Raw genomic sequence first — 23,555 nt, forward strand, 5'->3', positions numbered from 1 at the left:
CATGGGTTCGTGCCCCGGTCTGGGAAGATCCCACATTCCACGGAGCGGCTGGGCCCGTGAGCCATGGCCACTGGGCCTGCGCGTCCGGAGCCTGTGCTCCGCAACGGGAGAGGCCCGCGTACCGCAAAAAAAAAAAAAAGAAAAAGAAGGTAATCTTTACATTTTATGGATAAGGAGATTGTGAGGTATTAAATAACTTTGTCAAGGTCACAAGTTATTAGGTTTCATTGTCACACATGAGACTTAGGTCTGTCAGACTCTGAAATCTATGCTCTTAATCACTGTGCTATAAAGGGGAAAAACCAATTTTACCATTAAGGACAATCCCAAATCCAATTTAACCATTAAGGCCGTTCCCATGCACACTTTTGGCCTGTCTCAGAGAATGGAGAATATTGACAGCTTTCCAAGTTTATGATTTTCAACCTCACTGGCCCTCAGTGTCATTATTGTAGTGGCTCCTACAATAAAACATAAGATTTTACAAATTTGGGGAGAGAATTTCCTCCCCCAAATAATGGGGCTAACGAGACCAACAACCCATGAAACTGATATAGATAGAGATTACTTCAATGTGAAAACATCTGAACATGGCTTATCTAACTAGTATAGAGCTTTAGGAGAGTCAGCTGCCACAAACCCCATTTCTAGGGAGGTCTCCAATCAGAGAGGCACTGACCTTGGGCATCAGGACATTTCCAAATAATTGTACAAACAACACTCATAACTTTCCATCCTTTGAAGCCCTAAACCAACTCCCCTGTCTTACTAAGCCAGTATGTAAACCTTTCCCCATAGCTGTACGAGGAGTTACTTTCTAGGTAGGATATTCCACTGTGTGTCATAAATTTTTCTCTGGTTTATCTGTTCTCAGTTAATTTACAGGTCTCCTTCCACTTCCAACAATCGGACCTAAGTTGGTAGAGGAGTTTCTCCTCGCAACAGGGTTCACAGTAAGTTCATTAAAAAAAAAAAAAAAAATCGTTAAAACCAATAAATAGGAAGACATAATGTCAGAATAAAGGACAGTACTTTAAATGGATGCATGTAGTTTTATATGTATCACTTGTCCTTATTTTACTCATTTTGATGCCCACCTGTGATAAAGACAACAAGAGTCTTTCGATCAGCCTTAGGGAACCATTTCCTTAGTTAATTTGGTTCCCCAGGAGTGGTTTCTCTTTCTTCAACTTCACTACTTCAGTGTGTTACCTTTTACTAATTAAGTTAGTAAAGAAGGAGACTAGTCAAGAGGGCGTTCTCTGAACTCTAGGCTGCCCCTCCCTAAATAGAGGCAACCTTTTCTTTAGGGCCATTGATGATTTGTACTTCTCTGTGGTTCCAGTTTCTTTGTTTCCTAAGCAGGCATTTTCTATGATAATACAGGTTTTACTGCTGATCACTACAGTAGGAGAAATAAACCGAATCTACAGACATAGATAAGACAAAGACTTAGTAGCTAGTCTTTGTGTTTCTGATGCCCAGAAAGAGACAAAGACTTACTCGAAGTCACAGAGCTTCAAATGACCCTTAGAAATCATCCTGTCTACTTGAGAACACAAAAATAACACATGGGGTGTTAGACAATCTCTTAGTTTTTGAAATTCTGCAAGTTTGGTATTACTCTTTATTTAGCTCACTTTCCAGAAGAGGAAGCTGAGGCTCATAGGTAAGGTGGAGATAGAATCTGAATTCAGGCTTTTCGGACATCAGAGCTCATGATCTTTCCCCTATACTTCATGCCAACAAAGCTAAAGAAATTTTACCAAGTCCTTAAAGATATCCAACCATGATTTAAAGAAATCTTGACTCTGGTTTTCTAATTTCATTTCAGAAGTTTAATTTCTTGAAACTTCCCAATTTCTATGTTTCTGCACTATCCTTCCCCTACCTATTCAGAGTTTTCAGGAAAAGGGTGGGGCATGTCAGTGAAGGCTCTCTAGAGGAAGTGACATCTCAGTGAGATCAGAAGGATTAATAGGAATTACTTAGTAGGGGGAGGTGGCATGGACAACAATGAATGTGCAAAGGTACATTTCTAGAACTGAAACAATTTCAGTACCTAATTTTTTTTAAAATTTATTTTTGGCTGCATTGGGTCTTTGTTGCTGTGTGCGGGCTTTCTTTAGTTGCAGCGAGTGGGGGCTACTGTTCGTTGTGGTGTGTGGGCTTCTCATTGTGGTGGCTTCTCTTTGGTGCAGAGCACAGGCTCTAGGTGCGTGGGCTTCAGTAGTTGTGGCTCGCGGGCTCTAGAGCTCAGGTTCAGTAGTTGCGGCGCATGGGCTTAGTTGCTTCATGGCATGTGAGATCTTCCCGGACCAGGGATTGAACCCGTGTCTCCTGCAATGGCAGGCGGATTCTCAACCACTGCTCTACCAGGGAAGCCCAGTAGCTAATTTTTTAAAATATTTATTTATTTATTTATTTATTTTGGCTGCGCCTGGTCTTAGTTGTGGCACGCGGAATCTTTAGTTGCGGCATGTGGACTTCTTAGTTGGGCATGCATGCAGGATCTAGTTCCCCAACCAGGGATCAAACCCAGGCCCCCTGCATTGGGAGTGTGGAGTCTTACCCACTGGACCACCAGGCAAGTTCCAGTACATAATGTTATAATGAGAATACTGAGGGTTTAAACTAGAGATGTAACCAGGAGCCAGATCATGAAGGACCATCTAAAACCATCCTAAGATGTTTGGATTTTATTCTGAGGAAAATGGGGATCCATGGAAGTGTTTTAAACTGGGGAGAAACGTGATCAGATTTGTGTTTTAGGTAGAATACTCATTTTAGGTGGGTAAGAGACTGGAAGGGAGTCTGGTAATGTGTCAATTAGGAGCATGAACTAAATCCTCAGAAACTGTTAAATTGAAGTGGAAAACTGGAGAATAAGTAGCAGATGGGCATAGAGGAGATTAGGGGAAGAAGAGGTGGAGGCAAAATTCGTCACAAAAGTTTGCCCTTCTCTGAATAGCTGCAACCTTTGGAGACAAACTTCCTTTTACAACTACAATTCACTTTTTCTAGGTAGCCATTTCATGTATTTTTTTCAACAAATATTATTGACCACCTTCTATAAGTTAGGCACTGTTTTAGGCCTGGGGATAACAAAGTCCTTGCCCTCACGTGGCTTATATTTTTTTCCTAGTGGGAGGGAGCAGAAGATAAACGAAACAAAATAAATATACAGCATGACAACGTTAAATATAAAAGCAGAACAAAAGGAACAAGAAGTATGGGGAGGGTGTGGTGATGGCGGTGAGGATTGCTGTTTAATGTAAGTCCTGAGCAAAAACTTGGCAACATTTGAGCAAAAACTTGAAGGAAGTAAGAGAGACATCCATGAGGGTAACAAGGAGTCCAATAGTGCTGGAGTAGAATAAACAAAGGAGAGAATGGCAGAAGATGAGGTGAGAGAAGGGTGTGGAAAGAACAGATTATGTAGAACCTCATAGAGCACCATCCTTACGAATTTTTAAATTCTGCCTGAGATGGGAAGCTATTGAGATAGCTTTTGAGTAGAAGGGTGACATGATTGTTGAAAGTGATCACTCTAGCTGCTATGTTGAGAATAGATTTTAATGAAACAAGGCTGGAAGCTGGGAAACCAGATAGGAGGATATCGTAAGAATTCAAGTGGGTTATGACAGGGGCTTGGACGAGGGTAGCAGTAGAAGAGATAAGACATAGAGAGTCTCTGGATATATTTTGAAGACACAGTCAATAGGATTTCCTAAGAGATAGGATATAGGATATAAGAGTAAAAGAGGAGTTAAAAATTATTTCAAATGTTTTTGTCATGAGCAACTGAAAGGAAAGAGTTGCCATATACTGAAAAAGGAAAGACTGGCAGGAAAAGCAGGTCAGGGGGAGCACAACAGGAGTTTACTTTTGGACACATTAAGGCTATTTTGATAACCAGATGAATATGTTGAATAGACAGCTGGATGTATCAGCCTGAAGTTCAAAAGCAAGGTACAGGATAGACACATAAAATAGGGATATATCACCATATAGATTTCTTTTAGTTATGAAACTAGATGAAATTACCACAAGTAAGAGAGAATGGATAGAGAAGAGGTATGTAAGTACTGAGTCTTGGGGGTACACAAAGATTTAGAACTCTGGGTGATGAGAAATCAAGAGGATGAGAAGGAGCAGACAATGAGGTAGGAGGAGAAGAGAAAGAAAGAAGAAGGAAGAAGGCAAGGAGGGGGAGGCGGCAGAGAAGATGCATCCTGGAAGCCAAATGAAGGAAGTATTTCAGGGAAGAAGAAATCACTTGGGTCAAATGCTGCTGAACAAATAAGATGAGAGAGGAGTGACAACTGAATTTAGCAACTTTGAAGTTGACAAGAACGGTTAGTAGAGTGGCAGATGTGAAAGAAAATGGTAAGAGAAAAATTGGAGACAGGAAGTGCAGACCACATTTTGGATAAGTTTTGCTCTAAAGGATGGAAGAGATGTGAGGGCAATACCTGAATAGGGAAATTAGGTCAAAAGAAGTGTTTTTTTGTTTTTTTTTAATTATGGGAAAAATATCAGCTGGTGGGAATGATCCAAGAAGGAGGGGGAAAAATGATAATTCAGGAGAAAGGATGTTGCTGGATGATGTCTTTGACTAAGCAAGGGAAGATGAGATCTATTGCACAAGTCCAGAGTTGGCCTTAGATAAGGGTATAAATAGTTCATAGTAATAGGAGGGAATGCAAAGACAGAGAGCCTATACTGGTAGGTGGGTAGATATGATGGGGGGAGCTTGGAATGTTCTTTCTGATTCTTTTCTTTTTTCAGTGAAAGAGGAAACTGACAGTATGGTTGGGGGAAGAGGTGTTGGAGAGTTGATAGAAGTTAGGAAATAGTCCATTTAATGTACTCTAATATAAAATAAAAATTAAATTTAAAAAAGTATACCTGAAACTAACACAACATTGTAAATCAACTATAGTCCAATCTAAAATAAAAATTAAATTAAAAAAAGAATATTGATTGGATCTGGATTTAGAAAACTCAATTTTGACTCCCAGGTTTTCCACTCATCAGGTAGGTAAAATTTAACTTGTCTGTTCAATCCCTCAGGTAGTTCGGTTTCTCTATGGGTAAAATGGAGATACCTAAGGCCTGGGATTTCTATTTGTATGAGGATTAAATAAAAGAATAAATGTGAAAGGAAAGCATTTTGCAGTTATTTGAACTTGAAAAATAACTTTAACATTTGAATCCACTTATCAAGGACTTGTTCCATTACTCATTTTCATGTGTTTTACATAATCTTTTTTTTTTCTATTTTTTTTTTTTGTCGTGCAGCTGAGGGATTTCAGTTCCCCTACCAGGGATTGAACCTGGACCATGGCAATGAAAGCGTGGAATCTAACCACTAGACCACCAGGGAACTCCCTACATACATTATCTTATTTAATCCTTATATTAACCCTGTGAGATAAGGCATTCTCATCCCATTTTACTGATGGAGAAGTTGAGCTTCAGAGAAATTAAAAACCTTGTCCAAGGTTCACAAGTTAGTAGGTGGCTGAGCAGGCATTCCAAAGCAGGATTCAAATCCAAGCCTCCTACTCTTAATAACTATCCTTTTCCAAGACATATTTTCTCTTAAATTAGCTAAAGAGTACTAATTCACTACTCTCTCTCAGGGTTTCTTTCTTGGAGCAGGTTAGAAGGGTCTTCTCCATACTTTTTAGGTCACAAGAAAGCTGAGCAGTTCAGTTTGTGTACTGACTAGATCAGAAGTGGTTTTGATATTTGATTCATCCAATGTCAGTAGAAGGTGAAACAGAGGTCTGATATAAGAGAGGTGCTGTTGCCAGATGTGTAGGAGAAAGGACTTTAAAAAATAGATTTCAAAATGTAGGGGCTTCCCTGGTGGTGCAGTGGTTAAGAATCCGCCTGCCCTGCCAATGCAGGGGACACAGGTTCGATCCCTGGACTGGGAGGATACCTCGTGCTGCGGAGCAACTAAGCCTGTGCGCCAAAACTACTGAGACTGTGCTCTAGAGCCTGTGGGCCACAACTACTGAGCCCGTGTGCCACAACTACTGAAGCCTGCACGCCCTAGAGCCCGTGCTCCGCAACGAGAAGCCACCGCAATGAGTAGCCCCCGCTCGCTGCAACTAGAGAAAGCCTGTGCCCAACAACGAGGACCCAACACAGCCATAAGTAATTTTTTTAAAATGTATACAATCAGCCCTCCTTATCCACAGGCTCTCCATCCCTGGATTCAACCGCTATGGAAGATGTTCAGAAAAAAAATTCCATAAAATTTCAAAAAGCAAAAGTTGAATTTGCCAGTACCAGCAGGTATTTACACAGCATTTACATTGTATTAGTATAAGCACTCTAGAGGTGATTTGAAGTATAGGGGACAAGGTGCCTAGGTTATATGCAAATGTTACACCATTTTATATAAGGTACTTCAGTTTCAGAGGATTTGCATATGGTGGATCCTGAAACCAATGTCCCTGGGGACACGGAGGGCCCACCACATTCTATTTCCCAACTCCACAGAGTTGGTCAGTGGCCATGCCTTTGACCGGCGACAAGAATGTGGTACCTAGCCCTATGGTGTCGGTTGGAGGGGGACGGTCTCAGAGGGATGCGTAGGAGTTGGGCGAGTGGTTCGGAAGGCCTAAAGTTGGTCTCTGGGGCGTCAAAAAGGCGGAAGAAGGTTGGTTGGGCCCTCAAGGCGTGGAGGGGTGGTCGGCCCGGTGTGGGTGGGGAAGGCCGTCCTGGGGGCGGGGTCTGCGGCGGACGAGTGCTTTTCAAAAGCCCAAACCTTCCGCAAGGGCGCAGAGTGCCTGCCAGCCGAGCGGGCGCTGTTCAGCTGCTTTCCGGTGCCGGTCGAGACCACCTCTCGCGGGTTTCGGGCCCCGCTCGACGGCCGCTCTCTCCTCGACGCCTCTCCGGCGGGGCTAACCATGGTTCACTTCTTGCACCCAGGCCTCTCGCCCCGGACTATCGTCCCTCCGGACGCTCAGAAGGACGACCTGGGCTGCGGCGTGGCGCAGGTGAGCACCGGGGAGGGGGAGGGGGGAACGCGAGCCTAGGCGGGACGCCAGGCCCCTGGCGAGCACGGCGAGTCTTCTGGGACTGTGTTGAGGCACTTGTTGGCTCGTTTGACCGACGCGGGGGTAAAGTCTGAAGAGGCTGAGCCCCCTGCCAGGCTTCTATCTTTTATGGGAAGTGCATGCCGGAGAGGAGTTTTCCTCCCAGGGCGTCCCAGCCTTGGAGCCGAGCGAGCAGACCCTGCGCAGCTGAGAGGAGGGGCGGCGGGATGAGTCCCGCCTCCCGCATGACCTTGGGCGAGTCCCCTGCTCAGGTCTCTGATGCTCACCTGAGCCTGCGAGGGCGGCAGCTATTTTGCAGGGTGGTGTAAATGTAGACGTAAGTGCTGGGCATGGCTTTAGGCTTGGCCCGTAGTAGACGGTGGCGCTTTTTGTCATGATGCACCCAAACGCCTCAAACCTCGACCGTTCCCCCACGTGTGTTGGGGATCTGTTGCTTCCCCGAGGCTATGACCTGTCGGTCCCGGGATCGTTAACAGGAAAGACCTTCTGAGCCCGGCGGGGGGGCGCTGGAACCCGGAAGACTGAAATTCCTTAAATTCCACGTGTTTGTTTCCCTCTCTTTTCCGTCGGAATGCCTGTTAGACTAAACTGAGTAAAATGCAAACCAAAAGAGTTTGTATTTGGTGCCTACTGTGTGTCAGGTATTGCATTTCTAGAGTAATCTTGGATTTTTTTGTAGGCATTTTACTGGTGTATAGGGAAATTGAGAACCCTTCCTTGACTTTCTAATGATCTGGAGACTGACATCAGTTGTTCTGATGTCAGACTCCATGTTCTACAACATCCCAAGGGTTACCGCTCTTAGGACTCAAAATCTAATGAACGCTCAACCCACAATTAGTATGGTGGGGGGAGGAAATATCCTGATTGAGGTTGTACTTTACACGCTGACGCCGTGTTGGCTTTTGTGTCCTTCAAAGATCTAGCCTGTATTCCTGTAGACCCTTTTGGACTCACTTTTAAAAGCTGCCTAAATAATTTGTAAATTTCTTTGTAGCTAATGGAAAAGCTGCGTTTTTAATGTATGTACTAGCACAGCGTGTCAAGCACATTTTTTTGTTGGCGCTGACTGGAATTGAAAAACAAGGTTTTCTTTAGAAAAGTGATCAGACTAATCCATTTTCTGTCTGGTTCCATACTGTACTATGTACACTCGTGTTTTTGGTTAAGATTTCATTTTTAATTAATTTTAAAAGTTGTACAATGCATGATTACTTTTCCTTTAGATATATTTCTCTATGCTGTTTTTAATTTTGTTTAGCAGTGTTTTGTAGTTTTTGGTGTAAAGGTCTTTTACATATTTTGTTAAATTTATCCCTGTTTTTGATAGTACTGTAAATACTTTTTAACAGTTTATAATTTGGGGGGTATATTGATCTTGTATCCTACAACTTCGCTAAAGCCACCTATTTTCTCCAGTTTTTTTAAGATTTCTTAAGATTTTCTTTACAATCTGTCATCTGCAAATAAAGGCAGCTTATTCTCTTTCAGTCTGTGCTTTTTATTTTCTTTTTTTTAAAATGCATTTTCTAGGACCTTTTGTAGAATGTAGAAGTGGTGAGAATAGACATCTTTGTATTGTTCTAGATCTTTCACCTCCAAGTATGATACTGGCTGTAGGTTTTTCCGTTAGATGCCTTTTGTCAAATTAAGGAATTTTTCTTCTATTCCTAGTTTGCTGAGTTTTTTTTTGTGTGTGTGGTACGCGGGCCTCTCACTGTTGTGGCTTCTCCCGTTGCGGAGCACAGGCTCCGGACGCGCAGGCTCAGCGGCCATGGCTCACGGGCCTAGCCGCTCCGCGGCATGTGGGATCTTCCCGGACCGGAGCACGAACCCGTGTCCCCTGCATCAGCAGGCAGACTCTCAACCAGTGCGCCACCAGGGAAGCCCTGTTTTTGTTTTTTTAAATCATGAATGTGTGTTGAATTTTGTTAAGTGCTTTTTCAGCATTTAATAAGATGTTTTTGTTCTTTATTGTGTTAATGTGGTGGATTTTGATTGTGAATTTAACTTTACATTCTAGGAATAAACACCACCTGGTCATGATGTATTATTTTTATATATCGAAGAATTCTGTTGCTAATATTTTTGAAATATTGTTTATGTCCATGTTTATGAGGCAGATTGCTCTTTAGAAATATTTTATCTGGGAGTTCCCTGGTGGTCCAGTGGTTAGGACTCTGCGTTTTCACAGCTGTGGGCCCGGGTTTGATCCCTAGTCGAGGAACTAAGATCCCACAAGCCACGCGGCAAGGACAAAAAAAAAAAAAAATTATCTGGTTTTAGTATTTAGATAATGTTGGCCTTAAAATATGAGTTGGGAAGTGTTCCCTATTCAGTTTTTTGAGTTTGTGGGATGTTGGTATTATTTATTCCTTAGATGTTTAACAGAATTCACCAGTGAAACCATTGAGACTTTAATTTCTTTGGGGGATTTTTTTTTTAATTTTTAGTTTATATTGGACTATAGTTGATTTACAATGTTGTGTTAGTTTCAGGTGTACAGCAAAGTGATTCAGTTATACATATATCTATTCTTTTTCAAATTCTTTTCCTCTTTAGGTTACTACAGAATATATTGAGCAGAGTTTCCTGTGCTGTACAGTAGGTCCTTGGTGGTTATCTGTTTTAAATATGGTAGTGTGTTATGTCAATCCTAAACTCCCAATTTATCCCTCCCCCTGAGGGAAGGTTTTAAACTATATCTACTTCTTGGGGGAAATGCTTATAAATTTTGATATATTGTTAAAAATATTTTATAAGTACTGTTAAGAGTCATTCTTTGACCCGTGGGATATTTAGAAGTGTACTGCCTAATTCCCAAATAGTTGGGGATATTCCACATATCTTTTTGTTTAATGCAGATACATTGTTGTCAGAAAACATGTTCTATGATTTCAGTCCATTTATATTTATTGAGATTTGTTTTATGGCTCAGATATGATCTATCTTGGTGCACGTTCATGTGCACTGAAAAGGAGTATGTGTTCTGTGGTTAGGTATAGTATTCTATGAATGTCAGGTCAAGTTGATTGAGAATGTTAATCTATATTCATTTTTTTTTTTTTTTTTTTTGGCCACACAGTGTGGCATGCAGGATCTTAGTTCCCCTACCAGGGATCCAACCTGTGCCCCCTGCAGTGGAGTGGAAGCGCAGAGTCCTAAGCACTGCACTGCCAGGGATTTCCCAATGTTAATCTATATTCTTATTCATTTTCCATCTATTTGTTTTTATCAGTTGCTGAAGACAAGTGTTAATTTCCAGCTGTAGTCGTCAATTTTTCTGTTTATTCTTTCAGTTTTTACTTTATGAATTTTGAAGCTGTTAGTAAGTGCATATACATTAGGAATTATGTCTTCTTGATGAATTCATCCTTTTATCATTATGAAGTGTCCATCTTGATTTCTGATAATATTCTTTTCCTGAAGACTTCTTTTTCTGACATTAACATAGTCACTCCAGTGTCCGTATGATTAGTGTTTTTTAAACAATGCTGTGTTGTTTAAAGCCCATCTCTTGTAAACAGCAGGCTTGCTTTTTTAATCCCGTTTGACAATCTGTGCCTTTTAAATTAGAGTAAATATAATTATCAAAATTGTTGTGTTTAAGTTGCTGTTTGTGTTCTATTTGTCCTATGTGTTTGTTGTTGTGTTTCTCCTTTGCCTGGCTTCTTTTCAACTGAGTATATACATATATTTTTTTGGCCATGCTGCGCAGCTTGTGGAACCTTAGTTCTGCTACCAGGGATTGAATTTGCACCCTCAGAAGTGAAAGCACGGAGTCCTAACCACTGGACTGCCAGGGAATTCCCTCAGTTGAGTATTTTTAAAGTTTCATTTTATCTCTTCTGTTGACTTACTAGTTCTGTTCCTCTCCTTTCCCTGCCCCACCCCAACTCTCTTTAATGACCACTCAAAGATAGCAGTTTTTTAAATGTGGACTCAAGACCTCTGGGGTCTCTAAGACTGCATTCTCTTTCATTAAGCCACACATTAATGAAATTTGCAAAAATGTAAAACAGTGCTGCCGTTGTCACTAAACTTTTAAAAATTCTTTTTGAAAATATAGCTGTTTTAAAAAAATGTTCTTTCTTGGGAATTCCCTGGAGGTCCAGTGGTTAGGACTTGGTGCTTTCACTGCCGAGGCCAGGGTTCAATCCCTGGTCTGGGAACTAAGATCCTGCAAGCCACACGGTGTGGCCAAAAAAAAAAAAAAATGTTCTTTGTGTCAACATTTGATTTTTATTTTAACTTTTATTATTTCTAAATGAATTAATATATATTTTAAAGATTTCTTAGTTTTAATGCAGAAAATGTTGAAAGATGTAATACAATTTTTAAGAGTATAAAGGGGTCCTAAGTTTGAGAGTCACAGTTCCAGGTTTTAAAATATACATGTTTGACTTACCACAGTCTACTTTTAAATATATTGCTTCACCTTAGAACAGTATTCTTTCATTTTCTCACCTCTTTCCTGTACTTTGTACTTTTGAAATAATACATTTTACTTCTGCATGTTAGAAATTGCACAATATATTGTTTTTACTTTTTCTTTGATCAATCAGTTATTTCTTAAAGGAATTAGGAAATAAGAAAAAAGTCTGGAAATGTCTATTTTACTTTTATTTCTGAAAGATATTTTCATTGCACTTAGTTTTTCTTTTTTTTTAAATATTTATTTATTTATTTGGCTGCACTTGTTCTTAGTTGTGGCATGCGACATCTTTAGTTGTGGCATTCGAACTCTTAGTTGTGGCACATGGGATCTAGTTCCCTGACCACGGATCAAACCTGGGCCCCCTGCATTGGGAGCGTGGACTCTTAACCGCTGGCCCACCAGGGAAATCCCTGAAAATGTTATTTCATTGTCTTCTGGCTAGTATTGCTTCTGATGAAAATTTAGTGGTCATACTTCTTTTTTTTTTTTTAAACTGTGTCCACATTACCTCTGGTTTCCCCCTCCCCCAGTCTTAAGGTTTTCCTCTTTATTGTTGGTTTCTAGACATTTATTATGTTGTGGTATCTTTCGTTTATTTCACTTTGGGTCCATTTTTGCTTCTGGGATCAGTGGGTTTATATTTTGTATCTAAAGTCAATATTTTTTGACTTTTTAAAAAGGAAAGCTATTAAGTTTGTTGTTCTTTGTACCTGGTGAATTAACTGTGTAATTCAATAAATATTAAACTGTAAAATAATTTCATAGATTCCAAGTGTAGGACATTGTCCTCCTTGACCATTATTTCTTAAACTATTTTTTCTTCCCCAATAACTCCTCTCTTCTGGAGTTTCAATTATACATTTGTATTAAACTGCTTAAGATTGTCCCTTGGAGTTCTATGATTCTCCACTTTTTTTTCCCCAGACTTTTTCTGTTTCAGTTTAGATAGTTTCTATTGCACTGCCTTCAACTTCACTTATCTTTAATTTTGTAGTATCTAATCTGTTGATAATATCATCTAATGTGTTGTGTACATTAAATAACGTATTTTCAACTCTGAAAGTTCCATTTGGGTCTTTTTCAGATCTCGCACTTCTGTGTTGAGATTGCATATTTATTCCCTCATTATATTCATATTCTCCTCTATATCCATGAATTATGATATCTGTTTTAAAGTTCTTGTCTGTTAATTATGTTATTTCTGGGTTCCTTCCTCCCTCCCTCCCTTCCTGGCATTGCGCAGCTTGTGGGATCTCAGTTCCCTGACCAGGGATTGAACCCGCACCCTAGGCAGTGAAAGTGAAAGCACGGAGTCCTAACCACTGGACCTCCAGGGGATTCCCTGGGTCTGTTTCTGTTGACTAATTTTATTTTCTGTCCTGATTCTTACCATATTTTATTGTAAGCTAAACTTTATGGATACTATTGTATTTAGATTTTTGTTGTCTTCCTGAGTCAGGCCTATATGTGAGGTTTTGAAAACAGATTTTTTTTTAGGGGGGACCATGCCTTGGGGCATGCGGGTCCTCGGTTCCCTGATCAGGGATTGTATTCGTGCTCCCAGCAGTGGAAGTACATGTTCCTAATCACTGGACCGCCAGGGAATTCCCTGAGGTTTTAATTTTTTAATTTTTGTTCAATTAGTTTTTTAAAGATTTATTATTTATTTATTTTGTCTGCATTGGGTCTTAGTTGCGGCACACACGATCTTTTTTTTTTTTCTTTTTTTTGCGGTATGCGGGCCTCTCACTGTTGTGGCCTCTCCCGTTGCAGAGCACAGGCTCCGGACGCGCAGGCTCAGCAGCCATGGCTCACGGGCCCAGCCGCTTCGTGGCATGTGGGATTTTCCCAGACCAGGGCTCGAACCCATGTCCCCTGCATTGGCAGGCGGCTTTTCAACCACTGCACCACCAGGGAAGCCCATCATATCCTTTTTTTTGTGGTACGCGGGCCTCTCACTGTTGTGGCCTCTCCCGTTGCGGAGCACAGGCTCCGGACGTGCAGGCTCAGCAGCTATGGCTCACGGGCCCAGCCGCTCTGTGGCATGTGGGATCTTCCTGGACCGGGGGACGAACCCATGTCCCCTGCATCGGCAGGCAGACTCTCAACCACTGCGCCACCAGGGAAGCCCACACGATCTTCATTGAGTCATGCGGGATCTTTCATTGCGGTGCACGGGCTTCTCTCTAGTTGTGGTATGCAGGTTTTCTCTCTCTAGTTGTGGCACGAAGGCTCCAGGGCACGTGGGCTCTGTAGTTTGGGGCATACAGGCTTTCTTGTTGAGATGCTCGAGTTCAGTAGTTGTGGCATGTGGGCTTAGTTGCCCCTCGGCAGGTGGGATCCTAGTTCCCTGACCAGGGATTGAACCCTGGTCCCCTGCATTGGAAGGCAGATTCTTTTTTTTTTTTTTGCGGTACGCGGGCCTCTCACTGTTGTGGCCTCTCCCGTTGCAGAGCACAGGCTCCGGATGCGCAGGCTCAGTGGCCATGGCTCACAGGCCCAGCCGCTCCGCAGCATGTGGGATCCTCCCGGACCAGGTCACGAACCCGTGTCCCCTGCATTGGCAGGCGGACTCTCAACCACTGTGCCACCAGGGAAGCCCAGAAGGCAGATTCTTTACCACTAGATCGCCAGGGAAGTCCCCACTGAGGTTTTTAAAGTGCTATTGTGGGGAATTCCCTGGCAGCCCAGTGGTTAAGACTCTGCGCTCCCAAGCGCAGGGGGCACGGGTTTGATCCATGGTCGGGGAACTAAGATCTCGCATGCCACATGGTGTGGCCAAAAATCAAATCAAAAGAAAACAAAAATGCTATTGTAAATTTTTTAAATTTAATTTTCCAATTAATTGTCAGTTGTATATAAAATGCAGCTTTTGTTTTGTTTTGTTTTTTTACCTTGTACCCATTAAAGCATGTTCATTAGGAGAGTTATATAGTACTGTTTATATTTTAGAAATGATGAATCTAAACTCTGGGTAGAGATGGATTGGAAAAGGATTAAGAGTGAAAGTAGAGAAACTAATTTGCAGTTTTTTAGTATTCTAGGAAAAGATATGGTAGTGACTTGGATTAGAAGTTAGTAGTGGAGCTAGAAAGAAGGGGATGAACTAGAAATTTATTTGGGAGGTTTAACAGTCATACTCAGAGCAGGAAATAGATGACACACTCAGAATAGGGATAATTTAATGAGAGTTTAATTAAGGGACTCCTTCCAAAGATAAGGGAGAGGTATGGAAAACCACAATAATATACTACTCAATGTCCAGGAACAGTAGCTATTGCCACCTCTAGGCCCAAAGGACCTCTCAGAAGGAATATCTTAGTTCATCTGGGCCGCTATAGCTAAAATACTGTAGACTGGGTGACTTATAAACAACATAAATTTATTTCTCACTGTTCTGGAAGCTAGGAAGTCCAAGATCAAGGTGCTGGGGGATTTGGTGTCTGGTGAGAGCCCAATTCCTGGTTCATATACATCTTTTTACTGTGTTCTCACATGGCAGAAAGGACAAGGGAACTCTCTGGGGTCTCTATGATAGGGGCACTAATTCCATTCAGTGAGGGCTTCACCCTCGTGACCTAATGACTTCCTGAGGTTCCTCCCTCCAGACATCATCAAATTAGAGGTTAGATTTCAACATAAGAATTTTGGGGGGACTTTCCTGGTGGTGCAGTGGTTAAGACTCCACGACCCAATGCAGGAGGCCTGGGTTCAATTCCTGGTCAGGGAACTAGATCCCACATGCTGCAACTAAGAGCCTGCATGCCACAAGTGAAGGTCCCACTGGCCTCAACTGAAGATCTCACATGCGGAACTAAAGATCCCGCATGCTGTAATGAAGATCTTGCAGGCGGCAGTGGAGGTCCCGTGTGCCATAAGTAAGACCTGGTGCAGCCAAATAAATAAATAAATATTTAAAAAAAAAACTTCAGAAGAATGCAAACTTTATTCAGTAGCAGGAGAGAGGACTGATTTTAGAGGAGTGATGAGGGAGACATAGCCAGCCCAGGGTACTTTAAAAGAGAAAGAGCTGGGGAAATTATCTGTAGTGATTCCACACAAGTCACCTCAGAGTAGAGGTAGAGAAGATTAAGGAGTGGGTCTGGGTGTGAGGTAGGTAGCAAATGGAAGATGTCTGGCACAAGTAGAACCAACAGGATTTGCTAATTTATTGGATGTCTGTCTTGTGTGGGATGTTGATTAAGGGTAAGGAAATGTCAGTAAAGATTAAGCGGCTGAATAGATGTGATGCTGTTTACTGAGTAGGGAAAGACCGGGGAAGTTCAGTTTCATACATGGTGAGTTTGAAGTATTTGTGACACAGTTAAGTAGATATGTCAAGGAGACAACTGGTTATCTAACACTGTGGCTTACAGAGAGATCTGACCTGGAGGTAGTAATCTAGAATTCATTGGATTTATAGATAATATTTAGAATCATGTAATTAGTAGTTAGATATTATAGAGGCAGAGTCGTTAGTCATTAGTGGTCTCAGTGGGAAATCGACCTGTAAAACATGCTACTGATTTATAAAACAAAAACCAGTAACAGAATACTGTAGTATAATTCTATTTATATAAAGTTCAAAAACATGCAGAACTAAACAGTATTCAGGATAATGATTACCTCTGGGTGAAGGGATGAGAAATAGCATCAGGGAAGGGTGTATAAGGAACTTCAAAAATTTGGTATATTCTATTTAAGCTGTGTGGTGAATACAAGAATGTTTTAAAAATATTTATATGTATATATATTTTTTACTGTGTTCGAGTTATTTTTATTATTTATTTATTTATCTATCTATCTATTTATTTATTTATTTGCGGTACGTGGGCCTCTCACTGTTGTGGCCTCTCCCGTTGCGGAGACAGGCTCCGGACGCGCAGGCTCAGCGGCCATGGCTCATGGGCCCAGCCGCTCCGCGGCATGTGGGATCTTCCCGGCCCGGGCACGAACCTGTGTCCCCTGCATCGGCAGGCGGACTCTCAACCACTGCGCCACCAGGGAGGCCCCCTATTTATTTATCTTTAACATCTTTATTGCAGTATAATTGCTTTACAATGGTGTGTTAATTTCTGCTCTATAACAAAGTGAATCAGCTATACATATATCCCCATATCTAAAAATATTTATATTGTTTTATATTTTATTATATTATTTAAATATTTTACATATGTTCTAAACATCTTTTATATGGATTTAATCTTTACTGTATTTAAAAAATATTTATTTGTTTTTGCTGGGTCTTTAGTTGCAGCACATGGGCTCCTTAGTTGTGGCATGTGAACTCTTAGTTGCAGCATGCATGTGGGATCTAGTTCCCTGACAGGGATTGAACCCCGGCCTCCTGCATTGGGAGCACGGAGTCTTAACCACTGCACCACCAGGGAAGTCCCCTTTACTGTATTTTGAAAATGAGGCTGCCATGTCCAATAATATGGCAAATAATGTCATAAAGTCTTAAAAGGAAATATTCTGGATAAAATATAACAAACACTTTCAAATGCAAAGTAAGGAAAATCCCCAGCATCCCCACCCAATTCAAAGAAGCTGGAAATCACCACTGTAAGCAGGCCCTAAAATAATCAAAGATTAGAGGCTAGACATTTGCCAAAAGCCGGCGGGAAGTTTGAATGGAGACTGTGAACTGTAATATATACATTTATATGTGTATATGTAAACATGGGTTAACAAAGGCTGGTCATACTTCAGTGAAATGGTAGGTCTAAAACAATCTGCTTATGGGAAAGGGAAACAGGGAAGCTTGTCAGTTTTGGCTTGGATTTTGAGTGAGAAAAATATGTCCTAAAAATTTGCTATCACAGGTCTGTCCTCATACAGACTAAGGGTTTTAACTGACATTTCTAGCTTGGTTCAGGAAATGTGTAGCTGAGAAATTATCAAAATGGCCCCTGGTGATGCCCCTAAGTAAGTAGCATTTAGCATAATCTCTCTGATGTGACATATCTTCTTCCCAGGCTTCACAGGAGTCTACAGTAAACTCTCACTAAAGATTAGCTCATGGACTTCCCTGACAGTCCAATGGTTAAGACTCTGCGCTCCCAATGCAGGGGGCACGGGTTCTATCCCTGGTCAGGGAACTAAGATCCTGTATGCCGTGCTGTGTGACCTTAACAAAAAAAAAAATTAGCTCACAATCTTAAATTATAAAACATGAACCTCTATGATTAAGAGTCAACAGAGGGACTTCCCTGGTGGTCCAGTGGTTAAGACTTCGCCTTCCAATGCAGGGGGTGCAGGTTCAGTCCCTGGTCAGGGAGCTAAGATCCCACATGCCTCACAGCCAAAAAACCAAAACGTAAAGCAGAAGCAATATTGTAACAGGCTTAATAAAGACTTTAAAAATGGTCCACATTGGGCTTCCCTGGTGGCGCAGTGGTTGAGAGTCCGCCTGCCAATGCAGGCGACATGGGTTCGTGCCCCAGTCTGGGAAGATCCCACATGACAAGGAGCGGCTGCGCCCGTGAGCCATGGCCGCTGAGCCTGCGTGTCCGGAGCCTGTGCGCCGCAATGGGAGAGGCCACAACAGTGAGAGGCCCGCGTACCGCAAAAAAAAAAAAAAAAAATGGTCCACATTAAAAAAAAATCAACAGAATCAATAACTAACAGAATTAGATTCCCAGAGACTTCAGAAAATGGTATTACTGAAACAGTATAAAATAAGTGTATTTAAAATTTATTAAAGAAATAAAAGATGAAATAAGAATGAAAAAAGAACAATATACAATTCAACAATGAAGAACTAAATGCCACAGAATAAAGAAATAGTAACCTGGAAGATAGATCTAGAGAAATTACCCACAGGAAGCAGAATTTCCATTTTCACATGGGCATACGAACCAATTCTGGGTATGAGACCCAAGTAAAAGTCCACTGAGACTGTTTCAGGGAACTTTTTTGCTTCGTTGGCTCCTTTCTGACATGAATTCTGAAATGGCGAGGATTTGGAGCAGTTGAAACTCTCATATGTTCTTTTGGGAATGCAAAATAGTACAGTCACATTCTAAGAACGGGTTAGCACTTTGTTATGTAAAGTTAAATACATGCTTAACATGTAGGAAGTGTGGAATTCCAGGGACCCAGGAATCCCATTTTTAGGTAACTACCCAAGAAAAATGAAAACTATGTTCCCACAAAACTTTGTGAATAGTTATAGCAGCTTTATTCAAAATTGTCGAGAACTTCAAGTAATCCAGATGCCCTTCAGTTGGTGAATAAAGAAATTGTGGTATATTCATTGCAGTGGAATGCTTCTCAGCAATAAAAAGGAACAAATTACAAAAACATGCAGCAACACAGATGAATCTTTGTTAAATGCATTATGCAAAATGAAAGATGTCAGATTCAAAAGGCCCAGTTACATAGTGATTCTATTTATATGACATTTTGGAGAAGGCAGAACCCTGGGGACAGAACGAAGATAAGTGGTTGCTTGGGGTTGGTGGGAGGGATTGTCTGCAAAGGGACACTAGAGAATTTTTGGGTCATGGAATTGTTCTATATCTTTATTATGGTGGTAGTACACGACTGTATGCATCAGTCAAAACTCGTTGAACTAACTACACCAAAAAGTAATTTTTTTGCTATATGTAAATTATACCGCAGTTAAAAGAAAAACAAAAATGAATAACAGGATAGTGATTACAGCGTGCAGAGTAAACTTACTGAAGAAATATGGTTGAAGAGGATGTGGGGGTCAACAGAAGGCAAATAATAGAGCATAAATTGTATGTTAAGAGTGATTCAGGGGCTTCCCTGGTGGCGCAGTGGTTAAGAATCTGCCTGCCAATGCAGGGGACACAGGTTCGAGCCCTGGTCTGGGAAGATCCCACGTGCTGCAGAGAAACTAAGCCCGTGCGCCACAACTACTGAGCCTGCACTCTAGACCCCACGAGCCACAACTATGTGCCACAACTGCTGAAGCCCGTGTGCCACAACTACTGAGACCCGTGTGCCTAGAGCCTGTGCTCTGCAACAAGAGAAACCACCGCAATGAGAAGCCCGCACACTGCAACGAAGAGAAACCCCCACTCACCGCAACTAGAGAAAGCCCACCACAGCAATGAAGACCCAACATAGCCAAAAATAAATAAATAATATATTGTGGCGGGGGGGAAAGGGTGTTCCATTTGATGGGAATTCCCTGGTGGTCCAGAGGTTAGGACTTGGTACTTTCACTGCCTGGACTCAGGTTCAGTCCCTGCTCAGGGAACTAAGGTCCCACAAGCTGTGTGGCCTGGCCAAAAAAAAAAAGAATGATCCGTTTGAGAAGGAGAGTTTGAAGAGGTGCGTGAATGAAGAAATAACAAGGAGGGGCCAAGGCAGGAGGGATGGAATCCAGCCAGCGCACGTGGAAGTGTTGGTCTTTGCAAGGAGGTACATGTTTTCCGTATAAGAGGAGACCAAGGAAAAGATGCATGCAGTTCCGAACTAAATTTGATGGTGAGGTGGCTTCGTTTTTCTCACTGAAGTGAGTGAGATTCTGTTACCAGCATGAAATGGGTTTGAGGAACAAGTAGAAGGCATGAAATAATTCTTGCCTGATGGTGAGAAAGTGCCCTATCTAAAGAGACCCTGAAGGATTTCCAGCTACTGAGGGCTCATTTGAAGTTAATGTTTATGAATTTTCCATGACATACTATGTTGTATGACTCTTCCCCTCTTCTTCTTTTTAAAAAAATATTTATTTATTTATTTTTGGCCGTGTTGAGTCTTAGTTGTGGCATGCAGGGTCTTCATTGAGACATGTGGGATCTTTCATTGTGGTGCACAGGCTTCTATCTAGTTGTGGCCTGCACGTTCCAGGGTGTGTGGGCTCTGTAGTTTGGGGCACGTGAGCTCTGTAGTTTGGGATACGTGGGCTCTAGTTGAGGTGCGCCAGCTCAGTAGTTGTGGCGCATGGGCTTAATTGCCCCGTGGCATGTGGAATCTTAGTTCCCCAACCAGGGATCGAACCCAGGTCTCCTGCACTGTAAGGTGGATTCTTTACCACTGGACCACCAGGGAAGTCCCCTCTTCCCCTCTTCACAGATGATTAGCTGCTGGGTGTTGCCATAAAAAAGGTGAATAGTGAAGTTCTTCCAGGAGAATGTCTTAGAGTGTAATGGAGGAGAGGGAACAATGAGTTGAGGATATTTGTAAAGGAGTAATTTATACTTCGGACTGTAGAGGGAATTTAACCAGTTAAAAGTGAGGTGGAGGTCAGTGAATGTATTGCATGTTGAAACCTTTGACAAAAATGCAATCTCTGGCTAATCACTCTCTCTTCATGTCTGAGTGCTATACCTTTCAAATATATATTTAAAAAAAATTATTTATTTATTTATTTGGCTGCACCGGGTTGTGGTTGCGGCATGTGGGATCTGTAGTTGCAACATGCGAACTCTTAGTTGAGGCATGTGGGATCTAGTTCCCTGACCAGGGATCGAACCCAGGGCCCCTGCATTGGGAGCATGGAGTCCCTAGCCACTGGACCACCAGGAAGTCCCTCAAATATTTGTAGAATGAACAAATGCTAGTCTCTTAGAGAAGGTGTCTTACATCTGTTAGTTCTAATTCTTCTACAACCTCCTGGGTATAGCAACCTTTTACAGTGTGAACACTTATGAGGGTGGGAATAGGCAGGCCTTCTTATCCTCTGGCATGTAGTAATCATTTAATAAATATTTGTTGAATGAATGACCATGTGATTTCTGCTTGATTAGTCCCTTATGTTGTATGAAATTGTCAGATTTATTGGATGTATTCCACACTAAACTGTTAGCTCCAAAAGGATTAGAACTATATCTTACTCATCCCTGTATTTTCAGTGGCTGGCACAGAACAGGAGATAAGTGAAGGGTTGAGAGAACTTAATTTTTTTTAAAGATACAACAGAAACTACAACAGATAGAAGTCTTCCATTCAGTTAATAGTTGGAATAAGGTAGTTTCATTACATATAAATCATTAGAGTGAGGAAAATGTATCTTTTTTTTTTTTTTTTTGGAAAATGTATCTTAAGATATCCTCATTAAGTAGTTTGATGTATGGCATGACCACTTTTAGGTTGTATTTTTATAGATGTGTTCTAACAAATTTCTTTGGGGATTTGTTTGCTAGGAGGAGGCGTCTCCCTACTCTTTGGTCAACATCTGCCTGAACGTCCTGGTTGCTAACCTGGAGAAATTGTGTTCTGAAAGATCTGATGGAACACTTTGTCTTCCGGAGCATTGGAGTTTCCCTCAGGAATTAGCTGATCAATTCGTTGGGGTCATGACTTGGCAAGGTAATGATAAGGCACCTTTATAGTGTACTTTTATAGCACTTTACTATTTGAAAAGCACTTTCACATATAATTCCTGTTTTGCTCCTCACAACAACCCGTGAGAAATATAGAAGTTATTCCCTTTTTATTTGTGTGGAGGTTGATTCTCCGAATCTTTCTGGGATCCCTTGATGCAAATTGTCTTGCATCTAGGCTTGCCCTGCTGTTGCTATAGTCTCATCTCCCATTCTTTTCTTTGTGAATATGAACCTTTAAATTTTTTTCCTTTACTTCCTATGGTAGTGGGGCTTTCAAAGAGCCATGTTTAATTTGCGATGTTACAGTTTTTTCTTAATGAAAAATTTTGGGGGGTAACACATTATTGAGATAAAATTCACGTACTGTATAATTCATCCATTTAAAGTATACAATTCAGTTTTTTTTATTTTTTTAGTATATTCACAGATTTGTGCAGCCATCATCACAGTCAATTTTCATCACCTTAAAAAAAATCTCCTTATCCATTCCACCCTAATTTTAAGCAGTCATAATCTACTTTCTACCTGTACGGATTTGCCTTTTCTGAACATTTAATATAAATGGAATCATTCAACATGTGGCCTCTTGTGTCTGGCTTCTTTCACTCAACATAGTATTGTCAAGGTTCATCCATGTTGTAACATCAATCACGACTGAATTTTTATGGCTGCATAATATTCCACTGTATTGATATACCCCTTTTTATTCATTTCTCAGTTGATGAACATTGGGTTGTTTTTACATTTTGGCTATTATAAATAATGCTACTATAAACATTAGTGTACACAATTGTGTGTGGGCATATGTTTTTATTACTTTTGGGTGTATACCCAGGAGTGGAATTGCTGGATTAGTTGCTGGATAAAATGGAAATGCTGGGTTTGGGTGTATACCCAGGAGTGGAATTGCTGTGTTTAACTTTCTGAGGAACTTCCAAACTCTTTTCCAAAGCGGCTGCACCGTTTTATGTTCCCACCAGCAGTGTTACAAGAGTTCAGATTTCTCCACATCCTCACCAAAACTTGTTATCTGACTTTTTGATAGCCATCCTGGTGGATGTGAAGTGGCATCTATTGTGATTTTGATTTGCATTTCCCTAGTGACTAATTATATTGACGATTTTTTCATGTCCTTGATGGCCGTTTGTTTATTCTCTTTGGAGAAGGCTCTATTCAGATTTTTTGCCTATTTCTTATTAGGTTATTTGTCTTTTATTATTGAGTTGTAAGATATGTCCCTCATCAAACATGGTTTGCAGTTATTTTCTCCCATTCTATAGATTGTCTTTTCGCTTTGTTGATAGTGTCCTTTTACTCACAAAACTTTTTAATTTTGATGAAGTCCAATTTATCTTTTGTTGCTTATGCTTTTGGTATCATATCTAAGAATCTGTTGCCAAAGCCATTGCGAAGTCCTAAAGATTTTACACCTATATTTTCTTTTAAGAGTTTCATTGCTTTCACTCTTATGTTTAGTACTTTGGTCCATTTTGAAATAATTTTTGGCATGAGGTGTAAGGGTCCAGCTTCATTATTTTGCATGTGGCTATACAGTTGTCCCAGCACTATTTGTTAAAAAGGCTGTTCTTTTTTTGTGTTGAATACTCTTGGCATCCTTGTTGAAAATCAGTTGACCATTGATGTATGGGTTTATTTTTGTACTCTCAATTCTATTCCATTGATGGATGTGTCTATCCTTATGTCAGTACCAAGTAGCTTGATTACTGTTTGCTT

General features: G+C 41.1%; 1 protein-coding gene across 1 annotated transcript in view; it reads left to right on the forward strand.

Moving 5' to 3' along the window:
- The first annotated feature begins 6,929 nt into the window (after positions 1–6,929).
- The window catches only part of ZYG11A (zyg-11 family member A, cell cycle regulator), a 58,278-nt gene continuing 41,652 nt past the window's right edge, over positions 6,930–23,555 (forward strand). The window contains exons 1-2 of the mRNA XM_032652457.1: positions 6,930–7,019; positions 21,639–21,804. Coding sequence (XP_032508348.1) covers positions 6,930–7,019; positions 21,639–21,804 — 256 coding nt within the window. The remainder of the gene's footprint in view (positions 7,020–21,638; positions 21,805–23,555) is intronic.

This window comes from Phocoena sinus, chromosome 1, assembly GCF_008692025.1.
Source record: "Phocoena sinus isolate mPhoSin1 chromosome 1, mPhoSin1.pri, whole genome shotgun sequence".
NCBI classification, from domain to species: Eukaryota; Metazoa; Chordata; class Mammalia; order Artiodactyla; family Phocoenidae; genus Phocoena; species Phocoena sinus.